This window comes from Accipiter gentilis, chromosome 20 (genome assembly GCF_929443795.1).
Source record: "Accipiter gentilis chromosome 20, bAccGen1.1, whole genome shotgun sequence".
In the NCBI taxonomy this organism is placed as follows: Eukaryota; Metazoa; Chordata; class Aves; order Accipitriformes; family Accipitridae; genus Astur; species Astur gentilis.
The window spans coordinates 22,194,109-22,216,756 of NC_064899.1; the positions used below are offsets into that span (position 1 = coordinate 22,194,109).

At 37.9% G+C, this 22,648-nt stretch overlaps 1 protein-coding gene across 3 annotated transcripts in view; it reads left to right on the forward strand.

The window, feature by feature from the left end:
• Nucleotides 1–21,470, forward strand: part of CDKAL1 (CDK5 regulatory subunit associated protein 1 like 1) — a 422,610-nt gene extending 401,140 nt beyond the window's left edge. For all 3 annotated transcript variants that reach the window (XM_049823860.1, XM_049823863.1, XM_049823859.1), the window contains exon 16: nucleotides 20,565–21,470. In XM_049823860.1, coding sequence (XP_049679817.1) covers nucleotides 20,565–20,771 — 207 coding nt within the window. In that variant the 3' untranslated portion in view covers nucleotides 20,772–21,470. The remainder of the gene's footprint in view (nucleotides 1–20,564) is intronic.
• Nucleotides 21,471–22,648: the final 1,178 nt, after the last annotated feature.

Consider the following 22,648-nt stretch of genomic DNA (forward strand, 5'->3'; position numbering starts at 1 on the left):
GAACACATGTGTAAAGGCATTTTTGGATTTCGTTCTAGTGAATCTAACAGGATACATGTGGACTGGGTTTTAAAAAATATTGACGGTAACATTAAAAATGATCATTCAGACAAAACAAGCATATCGTGAGTTACTAAATGCAATTACAAATAACAGTGAATAAATATTTCAAAGCTGTGATCGAGAATTAGTTCTACTGAGTTTCTCAGGAAAAAAACAATATGTAAATGCTGCAGAAATGATATCCTTTCATTGAGGTAGGCTTGGAGGACAAAGTATTAAGGATGTACTTCAGCTTTTCGAGATTCAGTAAAGCACTTTCGCATGTCTGCTATGTTCTTAAGCACTCTGGTAAACTAGTCTTTGAGATTTTGGAGGTTGATTTGCAATGCACATAGTACTGAGTACATTGTCACTAGATAATAAATATTTTTGAAAAGTCAGCAGTATGTGTCAACTGTGTGAATGTAACTTGATTTTTAAATAACATTCCAATATTTTTATTTTTATTAATTTTATTTGGCCGTGTTAAGGGATCTTGACAGTTTCTCAGCATCATAAAGTAAAATACCTAATAAATATATCTTGTTTACACACAAATGTTTGCTCAACCCTAATCGTTGAAGAAAAAAATAAGAATCTGCAAGAATATGATCTCTTGTTAGAAACGGAAATAGAGCATGTTATGCTTCTGTACTCCAAAAATAATTCTAGTTGTTTACGTATGTTCTGTGACTAGAGGAAAAAAAAATATTGCAAGATGAGAAATATATGAAGAAGAGACCAGAGGATTGAGGGATAAAAATAAAAGGCTGGCTACCTGCCAGAATTGTAATACGTTGCCAAAATCAAAGCCCTGTAAGTCTGAGGGCCTTTGGTGGGAAATTTTAATCAGATGGAAAATTAAGGCAAGAAAAAAAATAATTTTAACAGGCTATTTAATTATGTAGTCATGATTATTTTATGTTCATAATTCCTGTTTCTATAATGCATCTACGACTGACTGACTTTTCAAACAAATATAGGCACATCTTTCAGTAATCTGTTTTCCATTGTCTTGTGTGGTAACGTTCTCCACGTCTAACACTTCCCCTGCGAACAACTCCTGCTGACAGTCTCCATTTGCAATATCTCCTTTTGTGAGTCTGGGATCTTGGTGCACATCTCTGTGGCTCCCAGGCCATGGTAATATCCACCGTTGGCCCGTTAAGCCAATAGCTACTCAAGTCATTGGGCTCTTCAGAGGAAATGAGGAGTGAGCCACTGATTTGCAGTTAGCAAGCAATTGCTCGGTCAGTCTGCTTGTTCCTTTCTTCTCCATCCTGCCTTCATTTTTTGCAGTAGGTTGTTGTAGCACTGTACTTCTGGATACTACTGAAGAAGCTTTGTGTCCCTGGTCTCCCAGTCAGCCACAAGTATTTTCTAGTTACATTAGCAAAAGATGACTCTAAACATTATCCAGGCTTTTTTCTGATGTTAGGAAACAGGAAAGATGCATATATCAAACGCTTCTTTATAGCCTGCCAGAAAGAAGAATCAACAAAGCATAGCTTAAAGGGAACTCTCTGATCTCAGGTAGAAAGGGTGCTTCACTTGCAGGCAAAATAAAACGGAGAAGGGGGAAGAAAGTATCTTCTGCTGGAACAGAAATGAAAGAAATCATGGCAGAATTGAGATCTCTGTATTGGAAACTTCCTTCAAGGACTTGGAAGGAAATGTGGAAGATGTACATAAAACTCAAGTAATTATTAAGCACAGCTTTTACATATGTTGGAGTTTCAAAGTAGTAGAAAACTTGGTTCCTGAACAGGAACTAGAGATTAGAGTTTTAGGAAAAAAAGAGAATGAGAAAGCAAATTTCGGATCAAGAAAAAAAAAATGGCATAGAGGTGAGAGGAGAGGAATCTTTCATAAAATCACAGAAACTATAGAAAGTATGAGAAATGCTAATGAAAGATCAGAATTTCTAAAGAAGGAAAATAAAGCAACATAAAGTACACCTTTTATTTCTCTTGGAAAGCTACTTTGCAAAGGGATCTTTGCATCACAGTGTCCAAGAAGGGGCAATTTGAGAAAACTGTGGGAAAGTTTCTCTTTAAGATGAACATACTGACAAAAAAAAAGACCATTTTCTATGTAAAATAGTTTTCAGGTAATACTTCATGAAAATATGGTGCACTATTTGGTGTTCTTGCATTCTTAGGAACATACCTCTTGTGGGCTCGGTTGCCTCTCTCTTTCTATGAAACAACTCATTGTAGTGTGAGGCATACAAATAGTTAGTGCTTTTGCAGTGTATTAATCTGTTTTATTTAATGTGTTACTCACGTTCCCTGCTGGTTGTAAATAGAGGTCATAAAAGATGGTGTTAAATCCTTCTTAATTAATATTTTTTCTTATGTTTTCTTCAGTTATTTCACTAAAGTCACTATGAAGTTAACATAAGAAAAGAGAAAATTCCTTTCTGAGAGTGGAGCTTAATGCCATCTATGGATGTTTTTAAAAAGGACCTTCAAAAGTCTCATTTTTCCCTGAAAAAAATGACAAAAATTTGTACTGTGCTGTTCCTTAGATGCTGATTTTCATGATCTACACGTTATCTGTGCGCCATGTTGGCTTTGTTTATCTGGGGATATGAGTTGATTTGAATTTTTCTTCTGCTTGAAAGCTCAGTGTTTCTCAGCTTAGAATATGAAATTCGGGATGGATTCTTTCTTACGGGCAGAATAGATTTTTCACGCTGGGTTCAGATAAGCACTGGATTGGATCGCCTGTAGTGGTTGGGGAATTTTAATCAATGCTGGTCTTTAGGAACATGCTTAGCAAGTATCTGTGAGAAACGCTTGAGATGCAGGTCAGCCACCTTCAGTCATAGGTGGGCTAGGTGACCTCTGAAGTTTGTTTCCAGTCTTATCTTCTGTAATTCTATGAACATTTTAATTTAGCCAACAATCATTTGATGAGTAGCAAACTGGAATAGAAGGTAGTTCATCGATCAAAACATCTCTCTGCACTGCATAGAGGGTTAAAATACATAGAGATGATTTAAGGCAGCAAACCCAAGAGCCAGCATAAGACCTTCACCAAGTAGTTTTATCCTGAGGTCTTTAATTTAATGGGCATGTTGTCTTTCTGCCCATCCCTCTGGCAGAGCTGAATTTCAACTACAGTGATCAAAGCTCGGCTGAAACAACACGTATTACGTAGTCCCTTTTCAAACAAATGCTCTTTTAAGTCCATTTCAGGTGAAAAGATCTAAACTTCAGTTTATTTACTTTTCATTTCCTCAACAGACAGTGTTATTTGGCTGAATGTCACTGTCTAATCACTTTAAATTACATAATTATGTTAATCCTGTGCAGTGCATGCAATAAATAGAAATAGTAATGACTGGGATGATTCAACTGTAAGTCATTTTCTGGAGAATGAGAGAAAGTTAAACAGAAATGTTCTACCCCTCCTGCCTTCAGAAGTAAAACTCCAAGTGCTAAAATAGTTTTGCCATTTTTGTGTATTATTTCTAGTACTTGACCTGCTGATGCTGCACGGCAGGATGAGTGGGTGGGTTCTGCTCTCCCTTGGCATAGGGACAAATTCGAAGTGTGTATCCATGGTAATTTTAACTACTTGACACTGCCTATAATATTTAGGAGTTCCTTTTAAAATGTTTTTTATCTTCAACCAGAGCTTTAACAAATAGACTGGAAAGAATCAAAAGGCCTTTGTTTTTAGTAATGCTTTATTATTTAATGTAACAGGTTTTAATTGGCTTTCAGGGGGAAAAAAGTAGCAGCCACAACTTTTCTCAATTTTTCTGTTGTTTTGGAGGTCATCTATTTCCAACTCACTATGCCAGCAAGTGTCATTGTAGGTTTGACTTTTATACCTCTCCAGTAGAGTTTAATACAAAGACAGGTGAAGGATATTCAGCCATTGCATATGTTATATCTTTGCTTGTAGTATTTAGTCATCCCTTTTTTTTTTTTTATTACTACTGTTTAGATCACCAGAAAGCTCATGTAGGCAGCATTGTACTCTCCATTCCTTCCCTCTCTCTCCTCTCCCTGCAAGCAAATACAGAGAGTCATGAGATATTTATGTCTTGGATGGATGATTTTTCTATGGGTTCCTCATCTATCGAAGCTGTAATTGTGGTAGTCATTCTACATGAATACTTAAATGGGACAGCATGAAAAAGGCACGTGGAGCTCATGAAAGGAAATAGAGGTTTAGAAGGGTGATAGAGCTTTCCCCATCACCAAATGAAAGGTCAGTGGGAGATTTGATTTTACGCATACAAGATATTAGAATGTTGAACTTCTGCCTCTTAGAAATATATTTGTTGCAAGAACCATTGAAGTAAGAGGGTTCATTAGCTTTGAGATTGTTTTGAAGGCAAATGAAAATTACAGTCATGAGATTAAGCTATTTTTTAACTTAAAACTGTTTTAAAAGTGTATCTCATTTCAAAGAAATTAGCAAACCACGTTAAAGGTAAATTAGGGTGTTCTGTATCCTTTAATATTATTACATGTTCAAAAATTTACATTAGATTCTGAGTAGATTAATGGGTTTGTAATAGTCTAAAAAGCATCCTTTGTGTTCTTGTTGATTCTCTTTATGATAATGAGAATTTACTAAGATATATATAAATTTTGCAAATAACTTTTTATTCTGACAAATCTATTAAAACAGTGTTGAACTGATCCAGCAATATTAGGATTAATTGTGAGTCATAGTAGACTACCAAGATCCATTCATAATCATAGTTTCCCACTCAGACTTTGATAATATTTGCATATCATGATTTACATTTGTGTTTTTAATATACTTGTCAGTAACATTAGATTAGAGATTTTTTGTGGTGTCAAGGGTAATAAGATAAAAATGGGGAAAGGCTTTTCAGTAGGAGAAAGAAACAAGTTTTTTAAGCTTTTATCAGTATTAAATTATATTTTGTGTATGGGGATGTCTACATATAAAAATTCAAAGGCGAATTTACAGTGGCTGTATCTTTAACTGAAATTAAATTACAGTTGAGTAATAAGCATGAGGTTCTATTTGGTGGCTACACTGGAGAAAACGTATCTTGAAATATCCAAATGCCATACTTCAGTGAAGTGGATGTGAAATTCAGAGCCCTAAATTTAGTCCACCAAAGATATACTCCTAACTACACTAGAATATCCAAAGAACTTACTATGATCCTGTTGAATATATTAGAATGACTGTAACCTTAAAGACAGTCCACAGAAAGTTGTAGTATCTCAGCAAGCTTAGTAAACTAGCACTTCTTCAAAGGCTGCATACAGTAACTTTGTGTTTACATAGGCTGTATTCCATATCAAGTTTAACATTCACTCAGGATCCTTTGGCATGTAATCAGATCAAGGTCTTGATCATGCCATTAGCCATTAAAGCATGTTGTTGCAGATTTACTGGACCAAACAACAACAGAAATAAACCCTTGCCCTCTTACTACAATCTCTCCCCCAGTCTGAGTCCTCTCAAACTACAAGAGGAATAATCGCTTTAAAAGTTTGCATTCTACCTCTGAGAAGCTTGTCTCATTGCCTATTATATTGTAGGTTTTCATGAGACCTGACTCCTAAATTTATTTAACTTTAGGTTCAGTTCTTACTTGTAACAAGTTCCAAAGCAAGCTGTTCCTTTGGGCTTTTTATCAAAGACCGTGAGTAAAAGAAACATTTAGAAAACTAACTAATTACTAAAGCACTTCATCAAAGCTGTTCAAAGACAGCTTTACCTGTGTTTAGTGTATAGTACACCAATCTTGATAACCTTCCTCTGGCTACTTCCCATTGTGTATTTAAATGACTTGAAGGATTCCCCCACCTCTTATTTATTATTTCAGATGTTAGAACCCTTCTTAAAGATGCAGAAAGATTTTCTACTGACTTACTCCAATGCCAGGCTAAGTCACTCATACTAGCCAAAATCCAGAAAGTATGACTGGATTTGTTGTAATTGTCTGATCCAGCATTGGAAAGGAGGAATATTGCTCTGAAAGATCTAGTCAGTACAGCATGAGAGGTGGTGGTGGTGGTGGTGTGATGCGGTTAGTGTAGATAGCCCAAATGCCATATACATTACCACTAAATTAAAATTAGCACTCCATCTGTTTGCATGGTCCTTAAGGACCATTATGCCTTTCTTTTTCATCAGAACAGATCCCAAAGCTTGTTCGTTTTTTTCACTGGGAGTTTGCTCTAGAGCAGATTTGCAGGTGTGCATGAGAAACAATTCATGTTTTGAGGTTCCAAAAGAGTCGGAGGGCTTCAAGCACGGTTTTCCTGTATTTGAAACTCAAGCCCACAGGATTTTAAAATTTCAGCATATTTACTTTCATTTCTTTTACTGGAGTCAGGACCACAACCCAGGTTTGGTGTAATAATAAAATTATGATCTTGGGGAAAACTAGGACATATTTCTTCCATCCTAGATGCTGTAAAAACCTGAGAGTTTGGAATTATGGTGAGGAAGATATATGTACTTCAGTGGTACTTTAGCTTTTAGTTGTTAAGGTCACAAGCACTGGCATGAAGTCATTTTTAATTAATATACACTGGTGTCAAATCAAAACCAAAGTTGAACTACATGGTGGTCTAAGCCATCAAGGAATGCAAGAAATAATACGGATTTTTCTCATGTATTCTTTATTGTGGAGAAGGGCTGACAAATTATTCGTAACATAAAAAACATAAATTTGAAAAATTTTCAGTGAGAAACATTTCTTAAAAAGAAATGTTCATTTTTAGTTGTTCTTGGTGATGACAGTCACGCAGAATAATTAAGGGCCTGAAAGCAGACCGTGTTTTACCTACGTGGCTCATAATTCTGTAAGAAAATAGTTATTTCCCAGCTCTCTGGCTCAACGTAAGTGAAGAAATGCAATAATGTATGTTGATGTTGCTGTGCTATCAATGTCTTCTTTATGTCACTTTTCATTTTGCTTTTTTACTTGGCCTTACCAATAGAAACACTGTTTTGTGCGACTTGGCCTGTAAAGAAGCCCTCTCCACAGATGGTGAGCATGTTGTCATTATACTGGTGTGGAGATGGCCAGCCGCTGGCACGGGACAACCTGCAGCCCCCAGAAAAGTTCACCTGCCTCACTAGGCACTATCCAATACCCTCTTTTCCAGTGGCTACCAGGTCAGGATCATACATGTCCCAGCACATGTGATATGTGGAGAAGGAGAGCTAGTAGCTATTAATCACGTGATGAATTTATGTCTGGTTGTGTGATTGGCAAGGCGTGGTAGTGTAAGGCTCATAGCAGACTCATGTGGCCTCTCAGAAGAAAAGGATTGACCACCCATGTACTAAAACATGAGATGGATGTGTGATTGATAAATAGTGAAAGGAATGAGACCTGACTGGCTGGAGAACCAGATGTCAAATGTAAAATGAAAAGCAAAAGCCCTATGGAAATAATATTCTTTTTCTTTAGTCTCATTATAACCATGGGGTCCTTGAAATAATATCATATGAGAAAATTATTCACTAAATGTCTTAGCTTTCAAATTGATGGATTCTTCTTCATAGATAGAGAGATATATATACTGTGTCAGAACTTGAACAAATGCTCCATTTTGGATTGAGGTGGCTTGGAAATTTTTGTGAAAATACTTTTGATGGAACGAAGATGTGTAGGCAGTACATTTAAGCTCTTTTTGTCAAAACATCAGATAGCTACAAAAACTACCTATGCATAATATCGACCAGATGGATTTCTGGTCCTGAGGAAAGGGTCTTGTTATCAGTACTAGAGAATTTATTTTTTTTTAAATCTCATCCTTGTTTTGACATGATTTTGTATGTGATTGTAAGTCATTTCAGTCAGTCCGACTGTGCTTTATCTTATCCGTATGGAAACTGTTTTGCAATTCTCACGTACAAAATCTCTGATAAGTGCAGATAACATAATTATCATACAAAAAGGATGGCTGTGAATATCCATTTCTGACACACATAGTTTTTTTCTAAATACAAGAACTTTAATTTGGTAAAATAATGGAAGTAGTGCTTAGAATGACAGGAATTCTTTTCCTCTTTCAGCTATTCAACGTGTATCTCTGTCCAAAGAAACATTAGTTCATTATTTTTTCAGTGAGGAGTGCTTAAAATTCTGTAGCATAATCAGATTTTGTCACAGAACCACAGGGGAAAGCCAGATGTGTAGCTCTTAATAGCTGGAAAGGAATAAATTAGAGTTATGCTGGGGAGAGTATCTTGTGTGATAAAAAAACCTGCTGTAGTGCTGTTAAGCTTTAGTATGGAGACATGGAGCATTTTAAAATCCAGACCCATCAATTTGTTAAAGACTAGATTAAGCCCGACAGTTATCATCCTGTGGGCTTGCGTTTCTTACCCCTGTAGACACCTTGTGTATGTTTGCCATTTTCAGGTCATCTTCTGTTTTGTTTCTGTTTATCTCAGATTTTCTTAATTTCTTTTCCTGAAAGCAGTGTGGTTTAGTATTACCTAATTTTAGGAAAGATTTTATGGGTTTCAGAGAAGTAGAGGTGAGTGACATTCTTTTCAAAGATTGTGACTCTGTCATAAGAACCTGATCTTTTCCTCACTTCGAAGGAAGTGGTCTGCAACTACTGACACTGTGTTTGAAAGAAACTCATTACCATTTTAATTTAGGCCTAACATTGCAAATCTGAAAAGTAAAAGAAGTGTCATTGCAACAGTTTCCTATGTAAAATCATTCTTGTATCCTGCATTGCTATACAATGGTAGAATCCAATCAGATAGGTCCCTCGGCTGTGAAAAGGTTGGGGCGGGTGGGAAGTGTAGACTCTTCGTACTTACGAGCAAGCTAGTTTGTTGAAACGCTCTTCCCCGTGCTAAGCAGTACCGCCTCCCTCCCTTTCGTATTTCTTTTTTGTCCAGTTTTCATCTGGCCTTGCGTTTAGTTTTGAAGCGCTATGAAGCAGAGGCAGTCTTTGATCAAGAAAGCTGCATTCACAGAGTTAGAGAATGAACAAGTGAGTAGTTGTACTAACAAAGCCTGGTTTCCCAGGCTTTGGGTCCTCTCGTTCCCTCCGTGTTTCTACAGTAAAAACTTCAGCTTCCTCTCCACATCTTCCCTGTCTCCTCTGACTGCCCTGTGGACAAAAATGTGGTGGTTTGTTAAACTATTGCATGTGATTTGGAGTTTTAGGAATACAGATTGGTCAGCAGGGTGATGGCAAAAAAACAGATTGTTGAGGCTGGGCTTTGGCCTTTCCTTAAACGGGAGCACGGATGTAGATCTTTTTCTTTTCTACCAGCCCTTGCCAGGAAGCTTACTGGATAGCTCTTCCGTTGTTGAAGCAAGTGAGTGCGCTCAAAAGTTACTAGGGTGGACAGAGAGATTGAAATGGAATCAAGGACACCACTTGCTCGGGAGTCAATTCCAGTTAATACTTGTATTCACCTAGAGACAAAAGCAACAACATAACACCAAAGCAAGCTGTATTAAAATATTATGGGTTGCGCTCTACAGACCAGTATCCTTTTCTAAATAAAGGAAAGTGTTAACACTGCAATGACACTGAAGACCTATAATATGTAAGAACGATATTTCTCACATACATATGTGCACAGATTATTTGGACTGTGAAGTGATGTATTCTGAACTCAGGAAATTCTAGAGTTTCAGCTCCTTTTTTCCATGTAAATGCCAGCTATATTATGTCTCAGACTTTAATTATGTGCTTATGCACTATTTTCACACACAGACACACACAGATCTGTTTCCTTCTGTGCACAGAGCTGAGACTATTCATTTAATAAGCTATTGTTAGATATTTTTCCTTTTCATTGTTTGTTGTGTAATAGCAGTGTTATTTGCTACATGCTGCTTAAACCTCACTCTCAAGGGAGTTATTAATTTCTTTCTAACCTCTCCTGTGACCCTCATAACTAAATTTTTGAGTGCTCCAGAAACAGTAATAAGTTTATGTTTACATTATCTTCCTGAAATGCAGCTTGTGTCTTCACATTTCACAGATGAAGATGAGGCAGATGTTCAAATTGTCAACTAGAAGGTTAGTCTAGTGAAGAAATTTAATGGTGGTCAGTTTAAAATCTTTGGAACTAGATACTTACAAATTATTTAGAATTTCATAGCATGTGTTCAAGCAAATTGCAGTGGTGACTGTTCAGCATTTAAGAGAAACTAACTCCAGGGTATGAAGTCTCAAAGAAAAAGAGGAAATTAGTACTTGTTACTTCGTGGTTAATTCTGGGGAACTGATTTTCTCCTCATGAGCTAATCCTAGGGATTATCAGACACAACCTGATCGAACACCATGTAAAAACCTGTGTGGGAGAAGACTGAGGTCCAGCGGATTCATTGGAGGCTCTCATCCGAGGTACAAATTGCCAGTATTTGAGCATGATAGGGCGCAAGTTCGTGCTTATGCGCATCAATCCCTTACAGAGACAGAAGTTGATTGTCTAGTCAGACCACCCTCTGAATGATACAAATGCTCTCCTGAGGGTAGATATTCGTTACAGCCTGTAGATTGGATACTTACTGTTCTTTGATGTCTTAGACAGAGCGCCAAGGTGCTATCATGATTATCTAGCATAAAAGACACAGCAAGCCAAGAAAGGTTTTTCTCATGTAATCTTTATTGTGGAGAAGGGCTGACGAATCATTCGTAGAGACTGGGGATACAGAGATTGTGTTAGAGCAGTTCGGCTTGCTAATCACTGAAAGTAACCATTGTTTGATGTTTCCATGAGAGAGTCCTCCATTAACTGCAGTTGAACTTGACTGAGTGTGAAATTAAAAAGGAGACTCAGATTTCAAGACACTCCCTCAGGTGCTCAAAAGTATGCTAACTGGCACTGTGGGAGACCTCCTAAAACAACTAAGGATGCTTAAATGAAAGAGGCCATGCCAATGTGAAAAGGAAACCTTTGTATTATCACTGAACCCACAAAGTTGGTCAAGATCAGTCACTCTTTATTAGCTGTGAAATGTCAGGCTTGCGTGAAATGCTCCTTTTTGCCAACGTCTGATTCCAGTTGTGCTTCGTGAGCATCTACAGTCCCAGGAACTGGAGGTATTTGATACTGAACAGAGAAGTCTGTGAAAATGAGTGTAAGAGAAATTGTCAGGAGACTACATATTAAGGCATTGCCTAGCTTTAAGAAAATGTATTTAAAACTTAAACTTGACAGAGATAAAAGGTTTTAGACGCTAAGTTGGCTTCTGGTGACAACTGGAATCTGAGACAGGAATTGTAGAAACCTGATTGCTGGCTTGTGTTATGGCACTGGAGACACTTTAATCTTCTTTGTTTCTCTACCTGTAAAATGAAGGAGGCATATAGATCCCACAGCTACCTACTGGTATGGAATTTGAAACTTTGGAAACTAGTATCATTCCTAAATATTAAAAATGCTTATTTTATACCATGTTTATTATCCGTGAGGTTGGAGTGTAAGAAGGGCCATATCCTTTGTCTCTGTGATTGTCATATAGTGCAACGTTGAAGACTCCTTGGAACATTCCATTTGTAATGCTCAGTTCTGTAGGAATAAATTAAAACACCATAAATTCAGGATTATGACATATTCTAGGATTAAGGGGAAGGCCTTAGCCAAGAATATGTACATATATCAGTTTATTCTACTTTGCTCCATGTGAAAGATCTTTAAAAGCTTTTCCTGATTTTGAGAGAGAATGTCCCCTGAGTTATTTCTTGGATATTTATCAGAGTGTTCTTTGCAAATAACAATCTTTAGAAAGGCTTTTAGTATTTTATTCTTTCTACCATCTGGGAGTATAGAATTCCTCTTAAAGATAGTATTTTAATATATACTCAGAGTTCACTTCCAAGTAAAAGCAGTATTCTTCATTTCACCGTTGATATGTGAATATCATTCAATTATATTGGTGGTTCTTGTTGCATGAATATATTTTTTCAGATCTAGCTATTCATTTTACTGGGGTACTCTTTCTGATGGAAACCTTTTGTACCTTTGCCTGTAGCTACCATTGACCTCCATATAACTGTCATTGTTATTCCAAGATTTAAAAGAAAAGCAAAAAAGGTGATGGTCTCTAAAGGCTTGTGCTATAAAAAAAGTATATCATATTTCATTTAATAATCTCATCTGTAGAGCAGTCTTTGAACGTTCACATACTGCTAGCTCTTTGTCATTCTTTCATCATCCAACAAAATAAACTGGGAAAATTGTTGTGTTGTAAATATAACCTTAAAATACTTATTTAAAAAATAACAACAACAAAATCTCTATGATCTTTTAAAGAAGGAGCTGGAATCCTGTGGAATGATATCTACTAAGACAGGCCATGATATGCACACTGAAAAATGGTATCTACTGTTATTACAAGTAAATGTACATCCTGTAATTCACTGTAATGTATTTTCAAAGCCATGAAGCCTGTGCTTGTGATCTCTAGGAAACAGATTTGTCTGTTAGCCAACTAATTACCAGATGAGTGCCCAGAGCAAGCACCTGCCATCTCCTTCATAAAACTGTATTATGTACAGGGAGATAAATAGTGACAGATCCCCATCCTGAATTTGTCCACATTGTGCTGCTAGGTTCATTCTTCATTTCAAGTCATTACTTGGACAACTGTGATTTTTGAATCACAAACTTTTTCTGCTTAAAAGATCTGTCAGTTCCCTTGTGGTTGCAAGTGCATGACTGGAATGCTGGCTTGCATGTCACTTGTTTCCGGCATAGTGATTGACAACCCCCACACCTTATTACAAAAGAAAAAAAAAAAAGCTCAGAATCCAGACATCACACTGACTTATTTTTCAAAATGTTGCTTCTGACCTTGAATTGACAGGTTATTTTGACAATGCATTATTTGTGTAGTGGGAGGATACTGAGTCACTAAGTTTAATAGCAGCACAAAATACAAATATGTACAAAAAAGAGTCAACTCCTGGCTGGAAGCATATATAGGTAAATATAGAGAAACAGGCTAAAACAAGTGTGTATAATGGAAAGCAGCACAGGACTGTGTTTTAAACATTTTGGAGGTGGTTTTGGCTTGTGTTTTCTTGGTTGTTTGTTTTTCTTCTTTTTGTTTCTTTTGTCAGTTGGTCTTTTTGGTTGTTTCACTCCTCCTCAAAGTGTACATCAAAAAGGAAGTCATTTAATCAGCCCCAGTTACTCAGCCTTCCATCTAGCTTTTAACTGCATTATGAATTTTGAGGGCTCATTGAGGGAATAATCCTTAAAGACTATTTGGGGGAGGAAAAAGAAGTAAGTAGGCAAGGGCCTACCCTTAAGTAAGAACATGGAAGAAAGCAGCGAGATGGCTGCCAAGAAAAATACCAGTGGAGCCTTACAGTAATGGTGGGAAGTTCTGGTACAGTAACTTAGAGAGAAAGAATTGATTTCTCTTATACTCTTACACAGGAATATTAAAGTTTCAATTTAATGTTAATGGAGGAGGAGGACGTTCCAGAGGTGGGTCTGTGACATGGACAGAAAGTCATGATGTGGCATGTCATTCCAAATCTGTGTTCCTATTGGCATCTTTGCTTTTTTTGCTTAGGAGAGGCCATATGGTCGGTTGATGTAAGAGAGAAATGGGGAGTAGAAGGAAAACAGGACAGGCAGGAGGAGATTGTAGTAGTAATCAAGGTGAGAGGTAGTTGAGTAATGGGAAAGGTGTTTTTTCTATGCTGACCAAAGGAATCAGATCATGCAAGTGTTACTAGGAAGGAAAAAAGATGTCGTGGACTTGCTCTGCAGGTCAGCGGTAGGCCCTAGTTAAAGATGATCTCCCTAAGGGATGACAAATATGGAGGAAACTGTCAGATGTGATGCATCTGAGCTTAAGGCCAATCAATCTCTATATCCTTCCATAATTAAATGTGGTTTATGTTTGTATTTGACCATGGTCCAGCTGCTAGGAGTATTGCTGACCTGACTTGACTGGGTCATTTTTTGTGATCTTGCTATAAATTAGGAATTGGTAACTGGAACGAGTTCAGCGTAGGGTCGCAGGGATGGTGAGGGGCTGTAGCACTTGGCCTGTGAGGAGAGGCTGAGGGACCAGGCTTGTTCAAGCCTGAAGGGGTGGCTTCAGGAGACCTTAACAGAAGCTCCCCCAGTGTCTATGGGGAGGCTATTGAGAAGACCGAGCCAAGTGCTTCACAGTGGTGCATGTGGGAGGATGAGAGACAGTGGGCATAAGTCGAAACAAAAGGTTCGGACTGGGTAGGAAGAGAAACATTTTCCCCATGAAGATGGTCAAGCAGTGGAACAAAGGCCTAGAGAGGCTGTGCAGTCTCCATCCTTGGAGGTTTTCACAGCCCAACTAATTAAACCCCTGAGCAAACTAGGCCATAACTGACCCTTTTTTGAGCAGGAGGATGGACCAGATGCGGTCCGAATTATCCTAGGGTGCTATGACAGACAGTAAGACAGTTTTAGTGACTGCAGCTGTTTACGGGATGCTTTGATTAATTTATTTTCTTGCTATAACTTCAGTGGTAACGATTTGGGGTTAACAGATTAAGAATCCTAATTATTGCTAAGACTCTGACCATTTACTGAGAAATTCATAATAAATCTGTATTTGTCCTTCAGCTCAGTTCTGTCCCCTCACTTATATATTAAAGCATAGAGTCATACATCACACACATACTCAAACACATACGTGTATATGTACACAAAAAGAGGCAGCAATATGAAATTCCTTTGCAAAAGTGCCTGGCTGCTTTATTTATTTCTTCAAGGTTTCCCATTTCTTAAAATGGGTAAGTAAACTCCATGTGTATTTGGAATCAGTGAATTCCTGGAATGGTGTGCAGCTGATAACATCTGACACAAGCACGCTTGTAGACAGCATTTTCTCTTAACAACATAGCACTGTGCATTCATTGGAATACATGGTCACAGGGACGCTTCTTATGGGAATTACCATGTTAATTCCATTAGAAAAAATATTTTGTATGCCATTTATTTTCTACTTTAAGATCAGCATTCCACATTTGCAGAAGGCTGGTAGAATTTTGTAAGTAATAAATCAAAGGAGCTCTCTTAATACCTACAGAATTAAATGTGTCTTCCGGAACTATTCAATAAAATTTAATTTACATATTTTTTGGATGTGTAATCTATGTGACCTTCAGTAACTGTTTGTTTTTTAAATATGAAAAATGCCTCCGAAGTGTAATAGCCCAGAGTTTCAAATGGCGCAGTAGGATATGTAATGCATATTTTAACATGTTTTCTTTTAATTTGTCACACAGACTTGTGCATGATTATATAAAAGTCCATATTTTTAAACCCAGTAGTACAAGTGTGTAAGATGTACTTGGTCGGGCTAAAAAATTCAGAAGTCTAATTTATCTTGAGATATGCTCAGTCAAGTAGTTTTTCACAGCAGTTAGCTAACACTTCAAGCTCTAACAGTGCCCCTGAGCCATAAAAGAAATTTGCATGTAAGAAATGTTTTGAATCTATTAAAACCTCAGCTCAGAGCTAAAGAGTTGCTCTCATGTCTTTGTTGACTAACATGAAGTGAGATCTTACAAAAAGCTAGGCTATGATCGACAGATGCCAAAGCTTAGGTTTTGATGTGATCATATATTTCTTTCATGCACAGCATTTTAAGTCTGGGACTGCAGCTTCAGAAAGACAGCAATCAATGGGTCTGCGCAAGAGTACACAAAATATATTACTCCTGGCAGTCGTCAAGACAGAATTATTCAAAAAAATAATCAGAAATGCATTTGATCATACACTAGATGGTTTAATAATTTATATTATACCTTATTAGCAAAGTCTTGTGTTTACTTTGTGGCTGCCAAAACAAGATGAAAGGCTGCCTCTATGGAAATACAAGATGCTTAGCTCAAAGTGTCTGTCTTTGCATTTCAGTTTGATAATTTCCCTTTTTTGCCTCATTTTGATTAATAGTATATAGGTTTAAATCTTAGAGTACCTTTTCCTTCGTTGCAGTCCTTTTTAGTGAGAGCAGTGCTCCCTGTTAAGAAGTCTACCGAAGAGTTTATGGCCTATCAAGACTTAAATTAGTATAAACATATATTTCTGGAAACTTCTTTACCTTAGGATTGCCTCCAAGTATTTTTGGGTAAAAGAGGCTTTGGATTTCGTTCTAAATTCCACTAAACTTAATCCTTACACTAATCTTCCCAAGTCTTGCAGCTACAAAAGTGTGATTTCTGAGCTCAGCCCAAGAAACTTGTACTCTGTCTAGTGATTGTGTGTAGTAAGTATCACCAGTTATATCAGTTCAGAATATTACAAAAATGCCTTGAAGATTTTCTTGAAAAGCTAATGCACTGCAAATATTTTATCTAGAGATACAACTATGGGCCTTTCCGAATTAATATTTCTATAGAATGAGAACACAGGGATTGGACCAGCGTAACTGCTAGTTCAACAAATGAGATCTTTGCCTCCAGCCAATTTTTTTGACGCTAAAGTTTATGAAAGAGCTCTGATAAACTTGGTTTCCTGTGGAGAACTCCCCTCCCCACAAAATATGCAAGGTCTTTTCTGAAGGTGTCTTAGGTAGCTCTTCAAGGAACAGTATATGGAAAGCTTTAGGGAAAAGAACATATATGAGAGGATCTCGGAATACAGCACTACGGTATTGCAGCTCAGAAGCTCATATGACAGCCCAAAGCAGCTCTTGTAATTTGCCTTGTCTACTCTAGAAGGCTTAATTTTAGTTTCTGTAACTTTGTCCTCTCCCCTCCTTCTCTGTGCATGCAATGTACACTACAATATATACTGTATACTTTACCTGAAAACTAGGTCCTCAAATGGAGCCTACAGAAGGACGTTTTGCCCAAATATACACAGTGTTTTTCACTAGCACAGCATATCATAATTGTATGTTAGTAAGAACTGATTATATTCCAGGCAGGCACGTCACTGTTGTCCAGACTCAGTGAGGGCCGCTCAGCCCTTAGCTCAGGCTTACGAAAGCGCAAGAACGCGGCCAGCTTAGCAGAGCTCTTCCTCTTCTCAGCGAGAGTTTTGTGCCGTGTCTTGCAGAGCTGCATGACAGACTCTTTCTTAGGAAGAGGCATCTACCTGCAGGTGTCTCTGAGAGATTATCCTGGTTTTAAAAGCTGCGGTACGATTTGCAAAGGGGGACAAAAGACTGCCATTTTCTAAAGGAGCCTTTCAGTTGCAGGGAACCAGATGTACCCTTTTTTACAAATGCGTCTTCTGTGACAATAATGACGGACATTTTCAAGGAAGATGGTGATATTACCCATGTGTCAGTGTTGCAAAACAGAATTTTGGGGCAAACTAGAGAATAGTTCTGAGAAAATATGGATCAGATGAACATAGTCGTTACTGTTCTTGAAAGAAAATACTTGGCAGGATCACCTGAAGAGATACGTGTCATCAAACAGAAATGCAGTGGTGTTTTAAGTGATAACCTGTGAAGTACATCTTGAAGAAAAAGGTCACTTTAGTTTGCAAGTTGTGATCTTTTTGTCCATAAAAGAACAGTTAAATTTGTAAAGAATTCAGGTTAGCAAAGTAATAGTAGTAGTATTTCACAAATGCACCTGTTGAAAGAAAAACTTCTGGTTTAAATTGTTTGACAATCTCTTATATGATCTGAGATACTGTGAAAATCTGAAAGTTTTGAGCAGTTTAGCAAATGTGACTACTAGTAGAAACAAATGCATCAGAGTTCAAAATACAAGAATGAAAACAAAAGCATAGTGAAATTGTGAGAATAGTACCTCCAACCCAGTTAAGTTTTAATATTAGTAAAATACTGTAAAAGAAAAATTTCATCTATGAAAGAAAATTAAAAGTGGGTTTAGTGTATTAGTATAATCATCTAATTTATGGGAAATATTATAAAGTAGGGAAGAAAATAGGCCTCGCAACATTACAGGCTGACTTGGATGAAATACCACTAGGACAACTGGCCATGGGAACAGTGGTGTTCCCCACCATCAGAACTTTGTAAACCTTGCTAAAATCTCTTGCCATTCTGTCCTACTAGCCCTATGCAGCACTACCTAATGCATATCCATTGCATGTTGCAGTAGAGGTTTAGGAAAACAATGTAGTAACAGAAAAACAGTATAAGCTATTCATGATCAAAATTATACCAATAAGATGAGACTATTTGGGTTTATGTTGGAAGACAGAAAAACTGTAAAACAGAAATGAAGTGCCGGTGAAATCACCACTGAAAACTACTGCACAGGAACATGAATGAATGCATGAAACACTGATGCATTTAACTGTTAGTAAGGGGGGAAAAAAGGCCGTCAAAACTTTTTACAAATTGTAACTTGTGTTTGGGGTGTTTTGCTGGCTAGCCCCAGTCTTGCAGAGACAATTAGAGAGGAACTGAGGCTGAGCATGAAGAGGAGCATTGAGGAAAAAGTTACAAAGTCATTTATGAGGTACTGACCCTTTTTATCTGTTTTCTGAGGGGTAGCATCTGGTCTTCTACAATTAAATATTCAGGACTTTACTGACTATCAAGCTGTGTAAAAATATTTCATAAGGAATTGGGAGTCTGACTGTAGTCAGCCAAATTTTAAGTCATGAATTAGTGAAAATTAAATATAAGGAGAAATCGGTCTTTGGTTGTATTGATATTTTTACAGCCATATCCATTCCTTTAAATCACCTTAGCCTTACTGTTAATGTACCAACAATACATGCAAAAACAGGTCATGACCATACATTATGTGCCTTAGTTTGGTAGAGATCTGTGAGACCTGCAAAGAAAAGAAAGGCTTTATAATGTCTAGAAAGAATAAAATACACATGAGTTTTGATTCATATATAAAAAAACCTTAATACTGTATGGTTTCTGGTTCATTCTGCAGGCAAAGGTTAATCAGCTTTGATTTGAGGGGATAAAATAGCTGTGGCCAGTTACTAAAATTTCAAATTGATTGTAATTAATAACTTAACAATGTGAAGCAGTTTTGTAGTTATTGATGAAGCTGACATATTCTGCACAGTCTAGGCTGGAATAGTGTTATTGTGCCTTACGCTGTGGAGAACTATAACCCAATTCGCTTACCTGTTTCCTTTCCTCTGTTTACCCGGTTGATGGTCTTCTGGGTGCAGTATATATGAGAAGTCATCTTCATTTCATAGGTCACTCGCTCAGTAACCCTATGCCTATGTGAATTGTGGCCTAAATCAACAATACCTCAGATGTTAGAATAGCATTTAAGCCAGGCTGTCATTTGTCCCTTTGATGCTTACTTACCTAACCAGCAGTAATCATTATTTTCCTTCTATAGTTGCTATAATGGATCTGATTCCTGAAATGGAAAACAGGAGGCAGTTACAGACAGTTTGAATTGTGCTGTCACACTTTCATGGGCAGGCACCTTTCTTGCAACTTTGATACTTCTTCGAGTTTGCCCAGAAATACATTTGGTAAAAGAGGGACTCGGTCATCTGGTCTGTATTTTCATGTGACGCTGTTTCAGCTGCTTGGAAATACAAGAGTATCCAGATAGGTACTTTCTGGGTCCCTGACTTGTTTTACGTGAAACATGAAGGGAAAAAAAATAAAATGGATTAATCAGAAACCTTTTTTTTTAACTGGAAAATTTCAAACCAATTAGAAATCCAGCTAAGCTCAGTTGAGTTCCTAAGAGATTATTGAAATAGAGGGAGGAAAAAAGAAATGATGAACAGAAATATTGAATCTTATGATGCAAGATCGTTACACCCTTCCTTAATTACACCTTTACCACTTCTGCCTCTTGCAAATGTCACCATTTTACAGTTTTTATAGACGTTTTTCCTTTGGAGTATCTGCAATGCTAGCATGCTGAACTGAACAAGGTTGCAAGAGAGAAGAGTTTCTTATTCTTTCCACTTGGATTTTCTGCTGAAATAGTGACTCAACATCTGTAACTTGTCCTGCAGCTAAAAGTCCTCATATTCTGGGGTATCTTGGTGCTTGCGGTCAGGTTGAGAATGGTAATGGCAGGCGCAGCAGGGAACTTGGATTCAATATGCTGAATGAGAAGGTGAGTGTTTTAGCACAGCTGCCTCCTGAGGGTCAGGGGAAAGGAAAAGCCCTGTGGGAGGATTTTCAAGCACCACTGAGCTGGCACACCAGGAGACGATGATTGACTTTAGAAGAGCCCTGCTGTGCAAAGGATTGTTGTGTTGTGGTCCCCTTTATCACTGGTTAGACTTTTCTTTTGAAGAAGCCAAAAATGGGAGAGTAGTGAGATAGCAGCAAAATAAACAAATTAAAAAATCATCATCAAAAAACTCTCTTTGATGACATAGAGGTCTGGAGATTTGTTTCTGTTGCTAACAGCTTCATTGATTTGGCAGTTAATTTCATTAGAAGGATTAACTTTGTATAACATTGGTAAGATTTCTGCATGAAAAACTGATGACGATGCAGTGCAGGTTGAATTGTTGTCTTGAAAAGGGGTATTAATTTGAACCTCAATATAAAGAGGAGATTTTATCTGTATTTGGTATGTACAATCAGAAATACATAACGCAGATTCAATCTTAATATGTGTGTTTCTTCACAGGAGTTCAGACATGCACCACAGAACGGCACAAAGTGGAAAGCCCACCCTTCTGCTGAGATCACAGTGAAAACACCGCTCAGCTCCTGGATGGCTTTGCAGCTCCCATGGCAACAAGAAGGAGGTGGACTGAAGATACTGTCTGTCAGCCTGGCTCTACTGGCAGTTCTTGTTATGTTTTACTACGGAGGAATGAAAACAGAACTGTGAACTGAATGAGGCTTTTATGAAAACAATAAAACTGCTGTTTAAAATCTTCAAAGGAAATACTTTTACCAAAAATTCTTTTTTCTTTTTCCTTTTTTTTTTTAAAAGCGCTAATATAAATTGGGCAATAATTTGTACTCACCCTATGCCTTTCCTGCCATCCATAGGAATGTTAATAAGCTCTAGGGAGATCGATCTTGCCAAAATTTGAGATCCTTGATTGGCAGAACAGTTTGTTGCATCTTTCCTCTTCTTTTTTCTAAAATGATGCAATGTTTGCATTGCTTACTCTTTTCATAACTGGTGTAGCAGGTAAAATTGCATGCAGGAAACTCATGAGGTTTATAAGAGATCTTTCCATTGAGTGATGTTGGTAATCTTTTATGGGCAGAACATTTAAAGCTTTCTTAAAAATTTTGCTTAATGCAGTGTGATGGTTTGATATGTGTCTTTTTTTTTGCATTAGAATCAAACACTGCTGGGCCATTAAAGTTTGTCATTCGTTGCTAATTATTTTGCTGTCATGTCTGAAAGAATTTTTGTCCTTCCATCTTGCCTCTCTCTACTTCACAATGTGTTACTAGGCTTTGTTAATACAAGAATTATTTTTTACATAGAAATAGTTTTAAAGGTATTGGGTTTTTATCATTGGATGGGAAGATGGAGTTCTGGTGGTAGAGTTCTGTTAAAAGATTGATTTAATACAGTCTCTATAGATTTAATATAATGCTCAGAGACCTACATGTGAATCTCATATTAGCTGTGCATTGGGTCATGCTGTGTATAAGACAATATTGCTTCGTTAGTGGGGAGGTTACATTTTGCACACTGCAAATTTCTAATTATTTCTTCAAGCCATTTTTGTCATGACAGGATCTCCACGCATCTTGAGATTGTGCTGGTCAGTCAGGGACTGGACTCTGTGCCCAGTTCTGCCAGAAGCTGTCTGCATGATATTGTTCATTCGTTCATGCCTTGTCACCTTTCTGGATCTTCAGCCAAACTTTAAAAAGTCTGTTTAAAATCTTCAGCGCAGGAACTGTTTGTTGGGGTTTTTTAGTATGTTTGTGTTGTGCCCAGCACAGACGGAGCTGAGCTGCCTACGCGGCTGTTGTGGTTTAAGCCTGGTAGGCAGCTAACACAGAGCCGCTCGCTCACTCCCCCCGCGGTGGGACGGGGGAGAGAATCGGAAGAGTAAAAATGAGACAACTTGCGGGTTGAAGTAAAGACAGTTTAATAGGCAAAGCAAAAGCCACGCACAAGCAAAGCAGAACAAGGAATCCATTCCCCACTTCCCATGGGCGGGTAGGTGATCAGCCATCTCCAGGACAGCAGGGCTCCAGCACGCCCAACGGTGACTTGGGAAGACAAACACCACCACTCTGAATGTCCCCCCCTTCCTCCTTCTTCCCCCAACTTTACATGCTGAGCATGACGTCCTATGGTCTGGAACATCCCTTGGGTCAGTCGGGGTCAGCTGTCCCGGCTGTGTCCCCTCCCAACTCCTTGTGCCCCCCCAGCCTCCTCGCTGGTGGGGTGGGGGGAGAAGCAGAAAAGGCCTTGATGCTGTGCAAGCACTGCTCAGCACCAGCTGAAACACGCCCGTGTTATCACCGCTGGTTGGGTCACAAATCCAAAAGGTAGCCCCATACTAGCTACAATGAAGAAAATTAACTCTACCCTAGCCAAAGCCAGTACAGTGGCTCTACAGTGCAGGTTAATAATTTCCTAGGAAGGATGCTTTGTACTTTATAAAGTGAGGATACCTAGTAGTTACAGGCAATTAATCAGGAAGTTCCACCATGATGCTTTCAGTACAGCTTGTAAATTATAGCAACAAATGTAACTGTCTTCAGGAAATTAGGTGTGTAATGACTTGA